This window comes from Urocampus carinirostris, chromosome 11 (genome assembly GCF_059441175.1).
Source record: "Urocampus carinirostris isolate Australia breed hairy pipefish chromosome 11, RoL_Ucar_1.0, whole genome shotgun sequence".
Classification (NCBI taxonomy): domain Eukaryota; kingdom Metazoa; phylum Chordata; class Actinopteri; order Syngnathiformes; family Syngnathidae; genus Urocampus; species Urocampus carinirostris.
In genome coordinates this window covers 25,257,977-25,281,759 of record NC_142359.1, presented here as the reverse complement: position 1 = coordinate 25,281,759, position 23,783 = coordinate 25,257,977, and the positions used below count along the sequence as shown (strand labels likewise).

General features: G+C 37.7%; 2 protein-coding genes across 5 annotated transcripts in view; one reads left to right on the top strand and one right to left on the bottom strand.

Annotated features, from left to right (window-relative positions):
• Positions 1-9,507: 9,507 nt before the first annotated feature.
• On the bottom strand, positions 9,508-19,539 carry nfyba (nuclear transcription factor Y, beta a). 2 transcript variants are annotated; one of them, XM_088347522.1, is made up of 7 exons: positions 19,383-19,539; positions 16,093-16,183; positions 14,213-14,343; positions 11,535-11,732; positions 11,384-11,462; positions 11,242-11,321; positions 9,508-9,775 (listed from the first exon to the last, which is right to left on the bottom strand). In XM_088347522.1, exons 2-7 carry the CDS (start codon positions 16,181-16,183, stop codon positions 9,743-9,745), a joined length of 612 nt encoding a protein of 203 aa, XP_088203648.1. In that variant the 5' UTR covers positions 19,383-19,539; the 3' UTR covers positions 9,508-9,742. The 2 variants fall into 2 exon arrangements, with proteins under 2 accessions (XP_088203648.1, XP_088203649.1); XM_088347523.1 differs by lacking the exon at positions 19,383-19,539 and adding an exon at positions 19,087-19,286.
• Positions 18,956-23,783, top strand: part of chst11 (carbohydrate (chondroitin 4) sulfotransferase 11) — a 33,142-nt gene continuing 28,314 nt past the window's right edge. Inside the window, exons 1-2 of one of the 3 annotated variants that reach the window (XM_088347520.1) lie at positions 18,956-19,510; positions 22,674-22,883. In XM_088347520.1, coding sequence (XP_088203646.1) covers positions 19,444-19,510; positions 22,674-22,883 — 277 coding nt within the window. In that variant the 5' untranslated portion in view covers positions 18,956-19,443. Of the gene's footprint in view, positions 19,511-22,673; positions 22,899-23,783 lie in introns of all 3 variants that reach the window. The other 2 variants (XM_088347519.1, XM_088347521.1) reach the window with 2 other exon arrangements.

The window sequence follows — 23,783 nt, the reverse complement described above, 5'->3', positions numbered from 1 at the left end:
TGAACTGGTTGCCACCCAATCGCAGGGCACACAGGGACAGACAACTCACTCGCCCATTCACACCTAGGGACAATTTGGACCAGCCTGAAATGCATGTCTTTGGAATGTGGGAGGAAACTGGAGTGCCCGGAGGAAACCCACGCAGGCACGGGGAGAACATACAAACTCCGCACAGGAAGTCCAGTAGCTGGATTTGAACCCACACAGGAGGTTCCCAAGACCTTAGAACTGTGCCGCACACGCGCTAACCACTGCGTCGCTGTGCTGACCTCCAATAGGACATATTATTACTAAAAAGTTAATTACATCAGGGTTAAACAGTTTGGGTGAGTTAAGAAATTAAAAGAAATTCACGTCATCACAAGTAAAAGCTTTGAACCAGCTATTGAACACAATTCTAGTCACTCAAGAGATAAAGCTTTAACTTTTTTAATTCTTATTTTTAAAAAAACATACACATTACTTCAAAGACAAAAGGTGTATGAAAGACAAAACATTGTTTTCCCGCCAATAACTGGATTTGTATTTAAAATATCTGAACAAATTAAATTCTGATTCGACATAAAGTTAATTATTAAATTAATCGTTTTGATATTTGAAAAATATGTACATTTTTTGGGAGAGTAAAAAACAAAAATAAGGAAAGTGGAAAGGATAAAAGTAAAAGCTTTGAACATGCTTCAGCAAAACAAATCAACTCAAGAGTTAAAGCTGCTTTAAAGCTTTAACTTTGGAGTTAACCTCAACTTTGAGTTAAGTTTTAACTCAAAAATTCATTCAAAGTTTAAAGATTTAACCTTCGCCTTATTATTGGAGTTAAAGCTTTAACTGAAAATCTCTATTTGAAATCATTTGATTTGGGCTTGAAAGCCAAATCTCGATTTCTGAACTAATTTTGTATGATTACTGTCAAAGCCTGTACAGTAGACCCAAACGCGTAACGTTTCACACAAAGCTTTATTAGAGAATCGAGGAAGTCAGGTGCGGGGAAACAGCTATCCGGTGCTCGCTGGGCAGAAGGAGCAAGGAGTTTACGGGTTCAGGACATGGTCGGAATATGGAAACGAGTGGAGTTGCCGGGACGGGCGATCTGAGCGTGGTCGATGTACAAAAACGGGTCAAGTAGCCGGAGCAGGAGATCGGAGCGTAGTCGGTGGACAAAAAGAGGTCAAGTAGCCGGAGCGGGGGATCGGAGCGTGGTTGGTGGGCAAAAACGGGTCAAGTAGCCGGAGACGATTGGGAAGTCAGCGACAAACGAGCAGGATACAGGTGAGGACGGGACAGACGGGAGCCAGAGTCAAATGCGTATGCAGAGGTTCGCTAACTGACCAGGAGTGAACGGAGTTCTGAGTTTACATCGGAGGGGAACCAATCAGGCAACGAGCAACAGCTGGCGCCAAATGAGCGGGCACAGGTGAGGGCAATGGTTAGTCGTGACAGATTACAATTTTCATCTATTTTATTAAAGGTATTTCAAGGCTGTTAAAACATTTTTTTATTATCGTAGCAAAGGACTACTCACTTAAAACGCCACAATTATTTTAATTATTTAATTATTTTGACGATATAAAGGGACATTGTGTGTTGTATAGCGCCTCCTAGTAGCAAAAAAAAAACTTGATTAAAAAAATACAAGTTTGATTTGAATAATATGCAAAAATACATGTGCCATCATTTAAAGGTGATTTTTTAAAAAAAAAATGGTCGCGATGGTGATGCTAGCTGCTAATGCTAGTCAGGATAGAAGTTACCAGTCACGGTTGTAGCGACTAGTCACAATTATTGCGGCTGGCATGGATCCTGAAGACTGTATAATGGGCCTTGCACTTACTCAGCAGTAGAGGCAAGATCTTAAGCCGGTGTCGACCCGAGCCTAAATTGTCAATCATTGTGTTCGGGTTTGGGCCGAGCTTCTCTCTCGATGAGTTTTTTTTTTTTAAATTATCCACCTGCATTGTCCCTTGCTTCTTTTTCATTGTGGAGGATCCGAACAATGGATTCCGTCCCCCTCTGCTTGGTATTGCACTCGGCTGCTGCCAGGTCTCCGTCTAACCCAAAAGAGCGGGGGCCTTGCGAGGGGGGGTGTCAGAGTTGACCAAATCATTATTCCTCCTCCCGAGTCCTCAGAAATAAAATATAATAGTTTGAGTTTGCTTTGGACTTGGTCCCTCAAATCACGTGAAATTGTTGGGCTCGGGCAGGGACCGGGTCTGGCTTTAATACCCGCGGGCTTGGGGTGGGTTGTGCTAGATTTTTTTAGGCCCGTTCTTACCTCTACTCAGCAGGTGCTAATGCTAGCGGCAATAGCTACTCATGCTAACTGCCACGTTGGTGATACTAGCTATTAATACTGTTCTCAGTAGTAGTGACTTGGATGGAGTCAAAATGGATAATAGCTGGTGCAAATGCTAGCAGCCTACTCACAAATCCACATGTTAGCAATTCCAGCTGCTAATACTGGCCACAATTCTAGTGACTAGAACTGATCCTTAAAGGGACAATGTGTTTTAATCCGGGCCTCCTTGTGGTAAAAAACTGAGGCTCACCCAGAGCTTACATGATTTTTCGCCATCTTGCTGCTACGGAAACCCCCCAAATCTAAAAACCTTTTCAAAGAGATGCAAAAGAAACAAGAGGAAAAATGGAGTTTTGGTCTTGTTGAGTGTTTGTACTTTATATTCTTCATTGTGCTTTGTAGCACTCATTTTTGGTTGCGCTGCACAATCCAGAGGGAAATAAATGCACACATTACCTTCAAAATGAATTCAAATTCAAGTGGAAAAATATGAAAACCTACACTTTTATGATTCAGAAAGTTTTGAAATATTGAATAATTCTGTGAATTAAAAAAGGTAAATATACATTGAAACTTATATTTAAGCTGTAGTGTCAGCATTCACAACTAGATGGCGTCTATTCAATTCTAGAACTGAAATTCAGCATTTTCTCTGAGGCTTTTGCAATCGTGGCTACGTCAACAATATTGAAATATTCTCAAACTTGATTCGTGAGCATTTTTAACCTTTTATGTTATTTTGTTTTGACTCGTGAGTCACAACAAACCCGAGTCAAGCTTGTTTTTTCCAGAAATGGTGTGACGCATCCTTCCTCCGTTTGTCATTCCTGCCACTCCGATTACTGATCAGCGCTTCCTGAAACGTTTTCATATTTATTCCGTTTAGGAATAACAGAAAAAAATGGAAAAGTCCCTTTAGGTTGAATATGCGGTACTTTGTTATAACATTGTTATAACACCACTAATATTTTCATGTTTTCATGTTCTATTTTATTTTGACAAAAAATGGATCTCATGGATTCTATTTTATAAGGTTTAAAGCCAAAAAGGGTCCCTTTTTTTTACAACTGTGTTATAACACTGTTATAACACCTTTATAACAACACTATTCTGAATAGGATAGAATATATAGTAAGTATGTTGACTTGACCAGCTCAGTAGCCTAGATGGTAAGGCGCCCGCTTTGAGACTGGGAGGTCGGTGGTTCGCGCCCCAGCTGAGTCATTCCTAAGACTTAAAAAGTGGTCGGCGGCGCCCTCTGTTGGCTGCGGCTGCATCGGCTCGCTACAACGGGTCAGGTGCAATCGACATTTCGTTCTGTGTACATTGTTACACAGAATGACAATACAAGGAAATTATTATTATTATTATTATTATTATTATTGATGTGTCCAAAATAGGCTAAAATATTTTCCTTATTTTTTGTATTATACTTGGACTTTTTGTAGGGTATAACATATTTTATTTTATTCTGAAAAGTTCATAGAGTTTACCATTACAAGGTTATTTTATAAATGTAATATTTTGCATCAAATTACAAGAAAAAAAGATATGTACTGTATGAATAATTTAAATCTTTAACGCAGAGAAATATATGACATTAAAAAAATGGAACATGTACTAAGACGGTATTAACTTTGTAATAACACTGTAAATTAAGTCAAATCATTTTATTTGAAAATAATTATTTTCTTGTAGAAACCTAAAACTTTACACTGAATTCATTGGCACACATGAATGCCATTGAATTTGATTGATTTTGTTCAATGAGAATCATAAATATTTCCTCAGCGAGGGAATCGTATTCTTATCGAATCGGTGGCCTGGTACGGAGCGGGTCGGCATCTGGAGGAGTGGGGGCGGGGCTTGTGTCAGGCAGCTTGGGCTCCAAGCAGATGTCCCGCCCCTTAAAGGTTAAAGGTGAAAGGGAAGAAGGTGCTGGCGAGATAGTGGGAGCTCCGATTAATCGGCGACAAAGCGATAAAGCAATCTTCGGCTGATAGTGGCTGTTCTCTGGACAAAGACCAGTTTTATAACTAAGTTTTATGTCTTTTAAACAGGACTCTGTTGTTTTATCATGTTTTGACCACTTTAGCCACCCAGGGGGCGCTAGTTTTCAATCGGTGTGGCTCATTGTTTTGATGAATTGCAGAAGAGAGAAATTTGTTCAGTTCAGTTTTATTTGCAACAAAAATCTTGCTTGTTATATGCTGGAAAATCCAGGTCATGAGCAGTCCCAGAAGCTACCACTAGAGACCGCTAACCGCTCGTAAAAAGTAAAACATTGTGCTGTAAAATTTGTGTGCATGTTTATTTAAAGTTACAGTAACTTTAATTTTAAGTGTACCGTAAGTACCTATGTTTCATGAACAGTCTCTGAATTTCAGCTCCTTTTATCAATGATTGCAAATCCTGCTTATTAAGCGATAATAAATCTAACAAACACATCATGCCACCTATTTACTCACAGCAAGACATACTTTGTAGAATATCGCCACAATATTAGCAACGAACGACAACGTTGTCTTCTGCTACCAGTGACCGAGAGTGAAACAATCATGATTAGAGTTGAAATGGGCTAGACAAGGGGCAGCACGGCGGCACAGTGGTTAGCGCGTGTGCGGCACAGTTCTAAGGTCTTGGGTCTTCAAATCCAGCTACCGGACTTCTTGTGCGGAGTTTGTATGTCCTCCCCGTGCTTGCGTGGGTTTCCTCCGGGCACTCCGGTTTCCTCCCACATTCCAAAGACATGCATTTCAGGTGGATTGGCCGGTCCAAACTGTCCCTAGGTGTGAATGTGCGAGTGAGTTGTCTGTCCCTGTGTGCCCTGCGATTGGCTGGCAACCAGTTCAGGGTGTCCCCTGCTCACTGCCTGATGATTGCTGGGATGGGCTCCAGCACCCCCGCGACCCTATTGAGGATAAGCGGTGCAGCTAATGAGATGAGATGGGCTAGACAAGGTCTGTCTTTTTTAAAATTGTTTTTCTCCTCTATGAAAATTTTTATATGGCATACACAATTTGAAATGGTCAAAAAAAATGTATAAGTTGCCAAGTATGTGATATCGTCACTCCTCCATTTCCCCAGACATTCCACTCTCTTCTGCCAGACTGACATTGAATATCAACATAATTTCTTACAGGAAGTTAGGTATGTCACCTTAGATGTTAAAAATGTCATTTAAATAGTTGACTGAACACTTTGGATTTTGTTGACTCAGCATTTTTCCCAAAAGACATTCAACTTTCCCAGGCCAGAACGACATTGAATATAAACACCATCTTTTACAGGCAGTCAGGTAGGTTAGTCTAGAGGTGAAAAATGCACAAAAACCTGACTCAACACTTTTTGCTCACGCAGCAGTTTTTCTCACAGAAAGACATTCTTCTCTTCCAGACAAGAACAACATTGCATTTCAACACTATCTTATGCAGGGGTAGATTACCTCCCATGTGAAAACTACCCGAGACAAGAGGACTCTGCATTTCTCGTTTTGCTGACTGAGCAGCTTTCGCAGAAAGGCATTGTACTTTCTCAGGTGAGAACAAGTTTGGCTAGGAATACAATCCTACACAAGCAACCAAGTAGGTCACTCTAAGGGTAAAAATTCCAAACAAAACCTGACTCAGCACTTTAGGTTTTGCTGACTCAGCAGCTCGCTCAGAAAGTCATTCAGTTCTCTCAGGCCGAAACATGCTTGGCCAATATCACAATCTTTCAAAAACAATCAAGCAGGTCACGCTAGGGGTGAAAATTCCGGAGAAAACTTGACTCAGCACTTTTTGTTATTGGTGACTCAGCAGCTTTCCTAAACATTCTGTTATTTCAGGCCAAAATATGTTTGGTTAGGATCATTATCTTTCACAAGCAATCAGGCAGGTCACGCTAGGGGTGAAAATTCCGGAGAAAACCTGACTCAGCACTTTTGGTTTTGCTGACTCACAGCTTTCCCAGAAAGACACTCTATTATCTCAGGCCAAACATGTTTGGTGAGGATCATGACTTTTCACAAGCAACCAGGCAGGTCACTGTAGGGGTAAAAAAAATCCAGACAAAAACCTGACTCAGCCCTTCTGGTTTTGCTGACTCGGCAGCTTTCCAAGAAAGACATTCCATTCTCTCAGGCCGAAACATGCTTGGCCAGGATCCCAATCTTTCACAAACAATCAGGTAGGTCATGCTAGGGGAGAAAGTTCATGACAAAACTTGACTCAGCACTTTTGGTTTTGCTGACTTAGCAGCTTTCCGGAAAGACATTCTATTGTTTTAGGCTGAAACATGCTTGGCCAGATCACAATCTTTTACAAACAATCAGGCAGGTTACACTAGGGGTGAAAATTACCGACAAAATCGGACTCAGCACTTTTGGTTATGCTGATTTAGCAGATTTCCCAGAAAGACATTCTATTCTCTTAGGCCGAAACATGCTTGGTTAGGATCACAATCTTTCAAAATCATGCAGGTCACGCTAGGAGTGAAATTTCCTGACAAAACCTGACTCAGCAATTTTAATTTTGCTGACTGGGCAGCTTTCCGAGAAAGACACCATATTCTCTTAGAATGAAACATGCTTGGCCAGGATCACAATCTTTCAAAAGCAGTCAGGTGGGTCACTCTAGAGGTGAAGTCACCTGCCAAAAAGGGAATGCCACCCATAAATGCTTTCTCGTCTCAACTCTCGTGATGCTCTAATGGTGCACAGCAGTTCTTGTTACTATTTGAATATGATTTTTAGTGATCAGGAAGATGTGTTTTATAGATATTTGGGGTTCACTTAGATGTTTTGGGGAGCTCGGTGACAGACCAATTTGTTTTGAATGATTTCATATCGGGAAAATTCACGCGTTATATTAACAATTCCAGCTACGAGCACAGATCTGAAAAATATTAAGCTCGTATGAAGAACTCAACTACTATCTTTAAGTAATAATGATCAATGGTGCTCCTCCCTTTCTCGATGGGGTGCGGCTCAGGAAACTTCCCGAGAAAAAAGTCCGGGCGGTTCCCGAGCTTCTATACCAGGAAGTGTGCTCACGTTCCCGAGGGTGGGGGCCAAATATCAAACTTGGGAGGGGCCCCAGGACAGGAAATAGGACTACTTTCCGATTTTTCAACCTTAAATAAACATCCATTCATCGGCAGAGATTTATTCTTCTTTACAGTCAATATTTGCAGATGTTGCGCTATATATATACTGGACTGTCTCAGAAAATTAGAATATTTTGATAAAGTTCTTTATTTTCTGTAATGCAATTAAAAAAACAAAAATGTCATACATTCTGGATTCATTACACATCAACTGAACTATTTCAAGCCTTTTATTATTTGAATATTGCTGATTTTGGCTTACAGCTGAAAAAAACTCAAAAATCCAATCTCAAAATATTAGAATACTTCCTCAGACCAAGTAAAAAATAATTCTATAACAGCAAAACTAAATCAAACATTTGAAAATGTCCATTGATGCACTCAGTACTTGGTTGGGAATCCTTTTGCACGGATTACTGCATCAATCCGGCGTGGCATGGAGGCAATCAGCCTGTGGCATTGCTGAGGTGTTATTGATGCCCAGGATGCTTCGATAGCGGCCTTCAGCTCATTTGCATTTGTAGGTCTGGTGTCTTTCATCTTCTTCTTAACTATACCCCACAAATTCTCAATGGGGTTCAGGTCAGGGGAATTAGCAGGCCAATCAAGGACAGTGATGCCATGGTCAGTGCACCAGTTACTGGTGGTTTTGGCACTGTGGGCAGGTGCCAGATCATGCTGGAAAATGAAATCCTCATCGCCATAGAGCTTTTCAGCAGATGGAAGCATGTAGTGCTCTAAAATCTCTTGGTACACAGTTGCATTTACTCTGGACTTGATGAAACACAGTGGACCAACACCAGCAGCTGACATGGCTCCCCAAACCATTGCTGACTGTGGGAACTTCACACTGGATTTCAAGCAACTTGGATTTTGCTCTTCTCCAGCCTTTCTCCAGACTCTGGCGCCTTGACTTCCAAATGAAATGCAAAACTTGCTTTCGTCTGAAAAGAGGACTTTGGACCACTCTGCAACTGTCCAGTGCTTCTTCTCCATAGCCCAAGTCAGACGCTTCTTCCGTTGTCTTGAGTTCAGAAGTGGCTTGACCATGGGAATACGGCTATTGTAGCCCATTTCCCGGACACGTCTGTGAACTGTGGCTTTTGATACCTGGACTCCGGCTTCAGCCCACTGTCTTTGAAGCTCCCTCAAATTCTGGAAGCGGCTCTTCTTCACAATTTTGTTAAGGCTGCGGTCATCTCTCTTGGTTGTGCAGCGTTTCCGGCCACATTTTTCCCTTCCAACAGACTTTTTGTGGATATGCTTTGAAACTGCACTCTGTCAACAGCCTGCTCTTTGAGAAATGTCTTTTTGTGTCTTACCCTCCTGATGGAGGGTATCAATGATGGTCCTCTGGACAGCCGTCAGATCAGCAGTCTTCCCCATACTTGTGATTTAGTTTACTGAACCAAGCTGAGTGTTTTTAAGGCTCAGGAAACCCTCGCAAGGGGTTTCGAGTTAATTAGGTGATTAGTTGAATAGCCTACTTGTATACTTTTTCATGATATTCTAATATTTTGAGATAGGATTTTTGAGTTTTCTTAAGCTGTAAGTCAAATTCAGCAATATTCAAATAATAAAAGGCTTGAAATAGTTCAGTTGATGTGTAATGAATCCAGAATGTATGACATTTTTGTTTTTTTAATTGCATTACAGAAAATAAAGAACTTTATCACAATATTCTAATTTTCTGAGACAGTCCAGTATATATATATATATATATGTATTACAATCTTAAAAGCCCCCAGTGTGTAATATTTGACCAGTAGATGGCATTGTTGTCCAATGCGTTTCCACTATGTAAAAGTAATACAAATTACTTGATCTATAACATTTTTTTCTCAATCAAAATTAACTTTGGTGGGATAGTTAATGTATTTTTGCCTAGTATTCAAATCAATGTTTTTTTTTTTTTACTGAATGAACATTTTGTTGTACCACTTGGAGGCACGAAATATTACACAGCTTAAAAAGAATAAACATCCCTGTTAGTCGATTAATTACTCCTTGTTTATGTGTTTGTTAATTTGGTAAATTTTACACACTGTCTCTTTAAGTTCTACCAATATTGTACTTTAATGTTTTATCAATGAATGTGCCTGGAGGAAGGTGGAACAGGAAAATCAAGAAAAGGCAGCCTTAATTTATTTAAATAAAAATTCTGTCCAATTCACGTTTTGTTTGAGTGAACTGCACAGCACAAGCGCGCTAATTTGATACATTTACAAAAATAATAATTAAAAAAAAACAACAACACAATGGTATTTAAGTGAACCTAGCACAAAAAAAATCTACTTGACACGTAGGGATTCTTCTGTACATTTCCGAGGTTGTTCTGGCGAAGGGGGCGGAGCTTCGTCATGGAAACTGGATCTGCTGGACCGTAGGAATCTGAAAAAAATATTACGAAAATGAACGTTTTACATTTCATTTTTCATTCTGAAACAGATTATTAAATGACACTAGATGTCATTGGTTCATCGTGATGTTTTTTAAACACAAAAATAAGATAAAAAAAGAGAAAAGGATTAAAATCAATTAATTCACTTGCAGAATACTATTATCTGAATTAATCAATGTCTGCATGTACAAAAACAAAATAATAAAGGCCAAAATGCAGACCAAAAAAGGACAAGTACAAAATAAAAACCACCAGTGAAAAATAAAATACAAATTAAATTCAAAATAGATACAAAATAAGGATGAAATATAAATTCAAAGAAATATGTGAAAATAAATGAATAAAACAGAATATATTGGTCAAAAATCAAACTAAATGAATAAGAAAAAAATGAAAAGTAAATACAAGGATCAAATTTGAAAATGTATAAATGTGGAAATAATAAATGCAACCAAGGCATGTCTAATATACAAAAAAAAAATGTTAAAATGAAAATACATTAAAAAATGGATAAATACAAGTGTGCATGAATTCAAACCTAATTTAAAAACATGAATCAAAAAAATATTTAAAAAATGTGAAAATGAGTAAACAACGCAGGACACCAAAATGGAAATATACATAAATAAAAATGGAGGAAATAAATAGATCAATAAATGTAGTATATGCTTGTCTAAAATTAAAGGGTAAATGGCCTGCATTTATATAGCGCTTTTTAAGTCAATGACCTCCCAAAAAGCTTTACAATGTGCTTCACACTTACCCATTCACACACACACTCACTCACACACCAATAGAAAAATAAATAAAAATTGCTAAACTAAAAACAAGAAACAAACTAATACAAAAGAATCATTGTGAAAACATAAATAATGAGGAAACAATGCAATTAAGAGATGTTTAAAGTTACTAAATTGAAAAAAAAAAAGAATAACTAGAAAGCAAAACGAATATATGTGTGTAAAAATGTATTTCAGAAAAATATAGAGATGAAAAAAATGAACTAATAAAAATATAAATGTATAAATAAATATGTCAATAAATGTACTGTACACATGCAAATGAAATATGTAAAAAAAAATTGTACACAAGTTAAAAACACATAAAAAAAGATTATAAAATAATTTATGTGAAACACTAAGAGAAATAATGCAATAAAATCAAAAATTGATAATTAAAAAAATAAAACATTAACAGATATGTGGAAATAAATAAATAATGTCACATCCAGTTAGTTTAAAAAGAAAAACAAAAAAAACCACACCATTTCATTTAAACATTTGGTCTTAAATTGAATTATTGGTCATTCAAAACAATAACTAAAATAATTCCATATCGCCTAGGAAATAAATAATAATTAAATTAAAAATAATGTGTTCCCTCATCCGATTTTCTCAATCGTGATTAGTTGAACCTTGTCACTCGATCGAATCGGGGAAAAAGATGGGACTCCTACCTGTTGATAGGATGTTGTGTACACCATGACATTTTGCTGCTGCCCGTCGGCCGTGATGATGCCTGCCGGGAGCGGATTGGCTGCGGAACCGAACGTGTAAATCCTCCGAAATTGACAACATTAAAAGATAAAAGTCAGGTACCAAAGCTGTCTTCCGTTAGCTCCTCCCCCAAGCTGTCCCCGACACCCACGCCCGGAATCCCCTTCTCCCCTTTCATGGCCTGGCGAGGGAAAAAAACACGAGTTTAGGAGGACGCGCTGTATGGATCGGGCTTCCGTTGCTCGTGCCTGACCTCCCGAAACTTCTGCAGGTAGAGCTTGAGCGGCTCCACGTACATGTCGAAGCCGAGCGTGGACATGGCGAAGAGGATGTCCTCGCCGTTAATGGTTTTGCGCTTCTCTTGGTGGCAACGCTCGCTCGCCTCGCTGGTGATGAAGCTGATGAACTCGCTCACGCACTCCTGCACGCACTCTTTGGCGTCTTTGGCGATCTGAGGAGGAGGGCCGCGATCATTAGGCCGCTTCGTCCATTAAAATCCATACTTGAAATACAGGCATACCTCTTTATAGGAGCACCCCTAGGCACGGGAATTTTAATATAACGGCATAAAAATGGGTCAGGGCTTAAAAAAGTACTAAGAACCCTAACTTAATAAACATTTTAGGCCCGACCGAAATTTCAGGTAGGACTCAGGCTTAAGATCTCACCTCTAATGAGAAGGGTCTGAAGGAAATGACATATTTTTATCTTAATACCCACCCTTCATTTTTAAATAAAAATTAGTACAAAATCTTGTCTGACCTTTTCTTAGCTCAAACTAAGCATTAAAATTGACAAAGATTGTTGACTGCATGCAGCCCTTATTCAAATCATTTTTTGGCAACTATGAACACGATACAGACGCTTCCCTACTTACGACCATTCGGGTTACGAAAAACGGCAGATACGAACATTTTTTTGGGGGATGCCGAAAAATATCCGTACATTGCTGTAAGATTTTGTATTGCGAGCACCTTTTTCCGAGTACAAGACATGACTGTAGTGCTTCTTTCCTCCACTACCGGCGTGTGGCGCTGCGAGAGCTCACCCAGCATTCACCCTGAAGAAAAGAAATCCGCTTACTCTTCCTAGTTCGTGTGTAAACATTATATACTGTATCTCCAGCGCGCTGAGAACTTTGACATTATTATTGTTTGATATCTCGTGCATCCATTCAGTATGGTGGGTGTATAGTGCAACGAAAGTGGAATAAGAATGCTTGATGTGGTTGAGAAAATGGTCGGAACGCTGTTTTTCGGCCACTCTCCAACACGGAGGAGGACCTCTTGAATAATAATAATAATAATAATTTCCTTTGTATTGTCATTCTTTGTAACAATGTACACAGAACGAAATGTCGATACACCTGACCCGTTGTAGCGAGCCGATGCAGCCGCAGCCAACAGAGGGCGCCGCCATTTTACCAATTAGGTATGACTCGGCCGAGGCGCGAACCAGCGACCTCCCAGTCTCAAAGCGGGCACACTACCATCTAGGCTACTGAGAAGCTCATCTTCCAAAAGTAAATTAAACTTAACTTTATTTATCTTTATAAAGCATATAATTTTATTGAAGGTTTATTCTTTAGTACAAAACAATACAGGTTACTTATACAAGCCTTAAACATACTTATATAAACCTTAAACATACATTACATATAAAATGTAGCACTGAAACAACTTACGAACAAATCTAACTTACGAACGGTCGTCTGAAACGTATCTCGTTCGTAAGTAGGGCACCGTCTGTACTGACCTAAAATTGATTTGTATTCATTGAATGTCCTTCAAAGTGTGATTCATCATCACACAAATCAGAGTTGTTTCCCTTGTCGTGCTTTTTTCGCGCTCATTTATATCTTTCTGGATGACTTTCTGTTTTCTCTTACATTTGTCTCTGGTACCGTGAATATAAATAGTGTGATAATGACATAAGTGTGGAAAACAAGAGAAATGCATGCAGGGATCAGAATGGAGATTTTCATTTTCAGCTGAAATAGCCAGGGTCCAGGAATAAAGCAGGGCGGAGCACCCCCCCACCCCCCCCGCCCCAACACCCCCCCCCCCAAAGCTCCTGGGTTTTAGGCAATTTACTTGTCCAAAACCATGCTTATAATTAACATTTAAGTAACATTTTTAGAAGATTAAAATAATTTGCCCACATAACTGATTTTTTTGTAAATACTGCAAGATAAGTTCAAATGTAGTTCAGTCCCTGCAGCTTGAGCAACAATGCGGCCAATTTTTCTAACGGCCGCCAGGGTGCGCCAGAGCAATAAAGGAAAGAGTGAGACAGTCGGATTTTGAATTTGTTTGCTACGCAAGAGAAAAAGTCGGAATGCTTTGGGGTTCAAAAACAGCGGAAATCCGCGGATCCGCGGAAAATTCTGATCCCTGTGCATGCAGTCCGAAGAACAAACGTCACTTGTTAAAACCGTTTGATTTTAAACTGTTTAGAATCATTAAGTACTTTTGTTACAAATTTTGCAGTTTACACCTGAATACACTTCACAAAATGAACATAATATGTATATATTTTATTACTGTTCTAATGCTGATGAGCCTTTTCTTGATGTGCAAGGATAAATATCGTTTACTTTATTTTAATTATTTATTTGCCCGTCCCTAATAAAGAACAGAGGTTTAATAATAGATTGATTTATCTACCTCACCAACCACTGTTCGCAATTGGTTTTAGATCATTTCCGTACAAATTCGCAGTATGTTCGATAAAAGATTTATCTTTCACTGTACTCATTTTTCTTGTGTTTATTATTTTCCACCTAATTAAATCAAAATCATGCCCAATTTAAAAAAGAAAATCAATAATTATGGACTCGTCGTTTCAATAGTTGCTGACTAAACGTCAAATGCAGCCCAAGAGAGGAGATGACAGTGTCGTGGCGACCAAATACGTGTGTCTGATACTGACTTTCCCTGTTTGAGGGACGGCGTTCTTCATGATACGGGCCACGTTGGCGATGGGGAGGTAGATGTCCTGCTCGCGGTAGTTCTCCTTCACGCCGCCATCGTCGTGATCGTTCAGGCCTTCGTCCACGTCATCTACAACAAGATCTATTAGTACTCTGGCTTCATCTGGTGGTCATTTATCGTAATGCATGTGGCATCGTTTTACCTACCACAAAAAATTGAAAAAGTAGAAATATCCTTGCCAATTTAACCCAGTATTTGTAGAAACTTCCCAAAATCAATGGTTTGGGAAAACCTTGCATTTTCTTTTTTGCTTAACCTTCATGTTGTGTTAGGAACTCCCAACCATTTTAGCTGGTCAATTTTGACCAAAGGGTCTAATTCAGTCCTGACCACCAAAAAGAAAAGGGTATTGCTCAATATGGCTAAAACAGCATACTAACAAACATTATATGCATCTGTAACCATATATTTCTATTGTAACTTGGTTTAACAGCCCCCGTGACGTATTACTTATAACATTCTATAACCTTGGGACAGGTCATGGAGACCCTCACACAACATAAGGGTTAAGATCACTTTATCACAAAAAAATAAATTAAAGTGAAGTGAAAAATCCCCCATGTAGGTTTTTTTAATCCCAGTCCCCAAAAAACAATGTTTTGCCACTCCTATGCTTAAAAGACAAATAATTCACTTAAATAACTTGTAATCTGAATAAATGTTTGTGAGTTTCAAATGCAATGGAAAGTGATTAAAAAATAATGAAAAGAAAAAATAGTGATAAATATACACAAAAAATGGAAAAATAAATAAAGGGTAAAAAAGAAAAATATAAAAAGCAATGCAAAAATAGTTTAAAAAATGTTTGGAAAAACTTCTGGTCGATTGCAGCAATGCACGCAGTAAAATTTGTACTTACATTTTTTTAATATACTTTCCAATTTAACCATAATAGCTTTTCAGTTAACTTGGAAACAAAAATGCACAACTATTTAAGATATGTTTTTTAATATCAGTTTTTATTTTATCAGATTAAAAAAAAAAACTTTGATAATTTTAAGAGGGCTATTTACGCTTCCCCTCCCTCATAAAATGTCTAGTTTGTTTCCACACCTACTTTTTAAAGACAAAAGTTTATTTTTCTTGTAATCAAATAATTTACTTGCGTTACCTATTCTTAATCTAAATAAGTAGATGTAATGTATGTGGTCACAAAATGCAAATAAAATCCATATATGTCAAAATAGAAAGGGCAAGAGGAAAAAATGGAAATACTAAATTAAAATGATAAATGATGTGACCAAAGCGCTATATAAATGCAGACTACAGTATTTACCATTGTTTGGGAAAACAAGGTAGAAATTTACCCCCCTGGCTCTATCTGGTGGTCACTTAATGCAATGCAAATAACTCAAGTAGAAAAATATCTAAAAATAAAAATGTGCTTGACCATCTAAAGTTCTGATAGTTTCTCAGTTATCCCACAAAACAACAATAATTTAGGCAACTATACAAATATTTTTGGAATGCTTCAGATCACTTTATTAGATTAAAATACAAATCTTTGACTGGAGCAGTATTGAAGGCTATTGACGCTTTTACACACTCAAAAGAAAATCTATTTTTTTCCCATACTTATTTTTTTAAAGACAATAATTCTGTTTTCATCACTGTAATTCACTTGCATGACCATCGCTTGATTTATATAAATTAATGTAATGTATGTGGGTATAAAAAAAGGTTAAATTTGAAAAGGAAATACACAGGAGCACTAATGGTTTTAACACGCATGTTCACCCATGCGTAGAACCAATAGATAGCTAGGCTTCTCTTTGACTTTCATTTTCACTGTGCTATTGTATTTATTTCAGTTTTTACCATCTTGCTGTAGCACGTAATGAGAGGACGGTATGTACTCTCCGGCCATGCCCAGTTGCGAGGCGTCAGTCGTGGCGCCGTCTCCGTCCATCTGGGGAAGAGCCACAAAATCAGTTAACACTTACGGAAAAATACCTTTCAAATTCATGTTATTTATATCTTATCACCTTATGTTCAACTATGGGATACATCAGGCATTGCATTTGGGTATGCAAAAATATTAAATTGGGTAGTGCTTCTCTAATAGGGGTATTTCAAGTTTGTTTTTTTTTTAAATAAAGTGACAATGTGCATCATTTGACCACGATATGTCGCTGTATGGTCTAGTGCAAGGGTCTCCAACCATTTTCAAGCGGGGAGCAACAGGAACCCAGTTTGATATGCATTTCTAAGGTAACAACTTATGGTTGAGTACTTGGCTCCCTTCTTTTCAGTATTTGCATGCTTCCATTAGGTGATATTATTAGCAAGTATAATCAGTTTCCATTGCTACGCAGATGACACTCAATTATATCTTCCGATGGAGTAATCTGCCCCACTAACTGTGGAAATTTGGAGGCCTGGCTCACTGGGATAAAATAATGGATGTCACTCAACTTTTTGCACCAAAACCCTGAAAAGACTGAAATGTTAATAATTGGTCAATCTAAATGCCGTGACTAGTTCTCGAAAACTGCTCTGAACATTGACAGATGTAATATCACCCAGAGTGACTCACTCAAAAATTTAGGTGTCACATTTGACCCCAATCTCTCCTTTAGAACACACGTTAAGAATATTACTAGAACGGCCTATTTCCATCTTCGCAACATTTCTTAAATTCGCCCTATGCTGTCTCAGTTGGATGCAGGGATTACAATTCATGCGTGTGTTACCTCCGGTCTCCCGAAGTCCAAAATCAAGAGCCTTCAGCTGGTACAAAATGCTGCAGCGAGGCTTTTAACAAAGACAAGAAAGTTTGATCACATTACCCCGGTTTTAGCTAACCTGCATTGGCTCCCTGTTAGCTTAAGATGTGATTTTAAGGTTCTGTTGGTATTATACAAAATCATGCATGGACTTGCTCCCTCATATCTTTCAGATTTAATTTCATCCTATGTCTCGCTCTGAAAATGGTGGTCTACTAGTGATCCCAAGAGCCAAGAAGAGATCCTCAGGTTCGAGAGCGTTCTCCATTCGGGCCCCAGTGGGGTGGAATGCTCTTCCCCCTGAGATTTGATCTGCAACCTCAGTGGAACTGTTAAATCTAGGCTTAAAACACACTTATATTCTATAGCATAGGAATAACCTATATTTCATGTTGACAATATCCGTGTATTATCTGTTATTGCAACATCCATTGCAGCCTGGTCATCCTGGAAGGGGGATTACCTCATGTGCGGTCCGTTCTCAAGGTTTCTTCATTGTCCTCATGTTGAGGTTTTTGAGTTTTACCTTGCCCTGATGTAAGTTTTAGATCAGGGGATGGTGTAGTAATAGTCTGATTTGCAATAATGTGTGGGTTGTGCAGCCCTTTGAGACTCTTTGTGATTAAGGGCTAAACAAATAAACATGATTTGACAATTACTTTGTTGGTACTATGCTATTACAAGGTTAATTATCTGAAGTAGGGTTAATTAGACTCAGTCAACCACTGAAAAAAAAAAAAATTCTACTGGAAAATCACAATGACCAAACACTGGTGAGCATTTTTCAGAACTAGTCAGCGGACACCTAAACCGTCCGAAAGGGGGCACCCAGGAAATGATGCATCTACGACCCTAGTTGTTAAAGGAACCAACCAGCCAACCAAATTATCCATCAGTTTTATGGGTTAATTTATCCCAAAGTATTGTTTCATATAAACGATATTTTCACTTTGAAACCCAAGTTAGTAGGAAGTTGGTTTCTCTTTGCTCTGGTTTAATGTATCCCTAAAAATAGATCAATTTGTTTACAAACAACACAAAAATTGAGTTGGTATTGTACAAAGGAAAAATTACAACTGCGTAATGTAGTTTAATATATATATATATATATATATATATATATATATATATAGACATTTGTTAATTACTTTTAGAACAAAAATAAATAATAATAATTAAAATAAATGGATTAACAGTAAAGTTCAGTCCATTTTAGGTCAAATTTTGGGCTACATTATTTTAAATTGTAATTATGTATTTTTTTTTAGTTGGTTATAAAAATACTTCAAAATTTAAAAAAAAAATTCACAAAAGAACAAAATATGTCTTCTAATTTTCCCTCCTGTTTGCAAATACTTTACATTGGTTAAAAAATAAAAACCACAGGAGGAATTTAACATTAAAACGTCATTATATTTAGGTTTTGCTTCGTTATAAAAATTAAAATTTGCAGTGAAAAATTGAATAAAATAGTTTTCCCCATCAGTAAATGCTTTAAATTGGCTAGATAACAAATTACTTATATTGACAAAAAAAGTACGGCGTACTTCAAAATAAAATTCACAGGAGGCATTTGACAATAAAGTCATGATGTTTGATTAGTTAGAAATAGAAATCAATGAAAATAAAATAAATCACAAAAAATATCTTAAAAAAATTGAACACGTTCTGAAATATGGATATATATATGTGTGTTAGTTGCTTAAAAAAATACAGGAATTAAAAAAAAACACGGGAAGAATTTCACAACGACACCGTTTGATTTTCATTGGTTGTAAAAATAAAAATCAATAAAAAAATAACAGGAGGTGCTTCACAAAAAAAAAAAAGTTTTTTTTTAATTGACCTTATATCCAAAAGCTAAAAAAAAACGAAAACATATAACAAAATTAAAAATTAAAAAAAAACACTCACCGGGCGTACACAAAAGAAACCCCGCGAGCTACACACGTATGCTAGCTAGCTACTAGCGCCTGCGCGATAAACCCAGCCAAGGTAGTAGTTTACCAAATTAGCCGGAATAAAAACCCCGCGATGTTATGATGTTCAGTTCCACGACGACGTTTTTCCGCTTTTAAATCATTACCTTCGCGACACATTCCCACAAAAGCCACGCAACGTGTTCGTGGCGTGGATGTACATTTTCTAAGGAGCTAAGAAGAGGAGAGGGCCGCTCGCTCTTTTCTTTATCGAACACGACGACGGCAACGACGAGGTCGACCCTCTCCCGTCAAGCCGCCATTAAAAAATATATCATTATTTCAGCTTGGACGCTGTCTTGCCAGAGGACACATTGCAATTGTGAAGCGGCGGCCGGTGGCCATTTCAATTCGAGCTAACAAGGAACGGGTTAGCCATCATTGGCCGGAGCGTGGAACAAACCTCCAATGGAGCTCCGCTTGGCTTCGCAGCTGCCTCGCTCGGCGGTTTGGTTGGACGGAAAATGGCTGCGAAAGGACCAGTCCCAGCGCGGAGACCAGGCTGCGGTGTCGTTTGTGGCCACCAGGGTGGTACGTTCAAGAACTCGGAACAAAAGTCGTTCATCGGAGCTTTCCATAATTCATATTCATATTGCGTCCATACGTTTGCATTCATAAATCATAAAATGTAAAAGTCACTTCACTAAATGAAACAAATCTCCACATTCGAATGATACTGCCACGACACTGTGGCCTTTTCCGAACTATTTGAAAGGATCTTTCAGTTTTTACATTTTTTGAAGGCGCTGTCCAACAAAATAAACTTTTTAAATATCTGCTGCCATCTACTGGTTTTAAAGTGATCTCATCCCTCAGGTATTAATTAATACGTTCTTTTTTCCTGTGTTTGGGTTGGTGATTGGACTGTATTTGTAACAGGCCTTTTCTTACTTTTACAATTATCAAGCTACACTAACAAAAACAAAAAACGGGGACGAGCATGGAAATCACTTTATATCCACCCCATTTCTACCTGCCCCCTTTCCCAATTCCTAATGTGTTGAACGTCTCAAAAGAGATGTGCTAAACTTAAGATAATAGCAGTTAGGCGCGGTGAAAATATTCTTCTTTCTAAAGACACCTCAAACGACACACCCCACCTTTAGATCAGGGGTCTGAAACTGGATTTACTTGGGGGCCACTGGCGCTAAGGTCTGGGTAAGGACGAGCCAAATCAGGTTTTCGATTAAAAGATTCTGATAAAAACATTCCTTTGTTCTTCCTTATATATCAAGTTTCCTAAATTTCCTCCTGAAAAATAAAGATCTAAATAATAATAATAATAATAATAATAATAATAATAATGTTTTTTTATGAGAATAACCCAATCAATCAGTAATATTGATTCGCCACGGCTGCACTTAAAGGGTCCATGTGTATTATTCAATTCTTCTTAATGGTGAAAACAAGTCAATTTATTAAAAAATATTGATTGAAATAGTTAACAAAAATTACATTCATTATCATATAAACGTACATTTTTCTAAAAAATAAAATAAAAGAAAGATGTATTTTTATATTATATAATACGAGCTTCACTTTGAGGTAGATAACATAATTGTCTGTCATCTTACTGCTAAGGGTACCCGAAAAACCCGTGGAAAAATTGGGCGATAAAAGGGAAGAAAAATGGTGATTTGTGATCATTTTGAGCCTTCTTAGTTTATATTCTTACTTTTTGGTTGCAAGACACAATAATAGACACTGTCCCTTTATCTTTCATATTAAGGCAGAGGCTTTAAACAATCATCTTAAAGGCTAGATAAGGAAACAGTGAGTAAAAAAGAAAAAAAACTGATAGTACGAGTGTTTTTGCTCATGTTTTGAATCGATAGTCTTACATAAAAATAAATTATGTATTTTAACACCACGAAGGGTCGCTATATCATAAATATTATGGCTTTAAATATATTTGATTTTTTTCCAGATATCTTGAATAGGAATAACATGATATTCAACATTTGACATTCAATTATTAATTTAGCCAGCAGAGGGTGGTAGAACTCCAAATAATTTACGCTTTTTTGACAGATGTTCTCTTTTATATGTTTTCAATATAAAAAGGCTAGTCTATTGCGTTTCCCCCCCAAAAAAACAAAAAAAATATTATATATATATATATATATATATATATATATATATATATATATATATATATATCTATATCTCATATAAAATATCATTTTTTGTATGATTTTGTCTTTTGTGGAATTTAAAAAAAATCATTCTGTGAACCTTGTTTAAAGTGTTTTTTTTTATTAAGAAAAAAATATTTGAAAAGTCAAGAATAATTTTGTGATCTCAGAATATTTTCCATGCAGGTAATAAATAATAATAATAATAATGATAATAATAGGGAAAATAATGAACGAAAATAATAATATGGAATGACAAAAGTGGCTGACAAAAAAATGGATTGCCCCATGGTCGAGATGTCCTTAATGGAAAAAACTGCCGAGGTGGGCTCCATCCATCACTGTAACCATGGCAACATAGTGACCTTCACAGTATACGTGTGACATTTTTAAAACGTTCTTTGTATATACAGTATATATATTCATAGCATATATATATATATATATATATATATATATATATATACATCCTTTATCTGCACCGCTTATCCTCAGTAGGGTCGCGGGGGTTCTGGAGCCCACATATATATATATATATATATATATCTATATATATCTATATATATCATGACTGAAAATCCTTTTAGCCACCTCGTTTAGGTGACAGGTGTGTCCAAAGTACGCCCTAAGGGCCGTAAAGGTCCCACAGAAAACTTTTCAGCATTCGCGCTCTCTACCTATCTCATTCTCTTTGACATTTGCTCTCACTCTCTTTTTTTCTTTCTCCACTTGCCCATCTGTGTTTTTCTTTTTTTGTCTGTCCAGTTATTTTCCCCTCTCCTTCTCTGCCCATCTCTGTCTCTCCCTCTTTCCACCCCCCTGTCTATCTCTCTAATTTTATCTATCTTTGTCTCTTTACACATCTCTTTCTCTTTCCATTCTTCTTTTTCTCGGTCACCCTCTGTACCCACCGATTTCTCCCTCTTCACAGTCTCGCTATCCATCTTTCTCTCATTACCCATCACTCTTACTCTCTAGCTCACCCCTCTCTCCATATTTCTTTCTTCAACCTTCTTTCTCTCTCACGCCCTTTTCCTCTCGACCCTTCTTTCTCAATCTATCTTTCTCTCCTTACCCATCTGTTTCTCTCTCGTTTTGTTCATCTCTCTCCTCTCCCATTCTCTACCAATCTCTTTCTTTGCCAATGTCTTTCTTGCTTTCTGTCCCTCTCACTCGCACTTTCACCATACATATTTCTTTCTTTGACCATTTCTCATTCTCTCCCTACCTTGCTCTCTCTCTCTCCATTTTTCTTTCTTTTAACATTTCTCCTTGACTTTTTCTGTCCCTCTCTCGCTCAGAATATCCTTCTCTTTCTCTCTCTCTCTCTCTCTTTCTCTCTCTGTCTTTCTCTCTCTCTCTTTATCCCTCTTTGGCTCACCACTCAGCTCTCCATACTTCTTTCTCTATCTTTGTCTCTCTATTCCCCCCCTCTACCTCCCTCTAGCTTCCATCCATCCATCCCTCTCTCCACATTTCTCACCACTCGACAAAGAGCGATGACACACTCACATATACACCCTCATTGCCTTATTTGGTGGCTCGTTTCCTCCCGCCAGCCCTCCCCCCTTCTCGCCTCTCTTCTCGCCGGTTGGTTCCAGGACCGGCGGACCTTCCTCTCGAGTCTCCCTCACTCCCACGACGGAGACGGAACCTTCTCCATCTTCCTGCCATGACTCCAATGGAACTCATGAGGATGAGCCGCATTTGCCGGATGATCCTGGCCACTTCTTTGGGATCCTTCCTCCTCGTCATCTTTTATTTCCAAAGTATGTTCCAACCAGGTAGGAACCCTCCTTTTTTTTAAAAGCCGGCATCCATTAATTCCTGCCAGCCGCAAAATCGATACCACTTGATGCCGATTCCGACCTTGCATCGATCCATGAGATGATGTTCAAACAGATCGTTCAGAGGCGTGAGAAAAAGGAGAAGCCCGTTCCGGCGAGGAATCACATGCTGGCGGAACAAAAGGCTCCAGTGCCTCCACTTACGAGTGCAAAATTGTCCCTCGTGATTTCAAACAGATCTCAAATCATCAATTTGATTTGAAAATCAACGGAAATGTCAAGTTTGTAACCCATATTCTTGTTTTGAGAAGAAAACATTTCTCATGAGCGTTGTACTTTAGAAACACATGTTATTCTAATGAAATTACTTTGTGATTATTGTCCTATTTAAAATGGTTAAATGTAATACTATGAATACATTGTTATTGTTTTATTGCCACTCCTGTCCCCAGTCTTCCCTAGTGTCCTCCCATTAAAAATGTATTTCTCATAAAGCATCACCGTGTACAGATAATTACATTAACTACGTTATAAACCTTTTTTTCTCAATCATCTATATAATTTATATATTAAGCTATGTTTTAACTTCTTTGTAACTAATCAGTGCAAAGAACTAGCGGTATAATATGTATTTTGGGGCTGGAACTGATGATTTTAATAATCAATGCATCGTTTGATTATTTTTCTGTTCAATCAATTATATTTACAAAAAACACATTTTGATTTATCCTTCTTTTTATTAAAAAAAATTCAAGTGTTTGTTAAATCGTTTAACAGTAAACTATAATACAGTACATACAAATGTATGCTGTACATCTGCAAGTATGTAAGATACAATTTTTAGAAACCGAAGTGCCACTATTAGTTCATTCCCAGATCAAG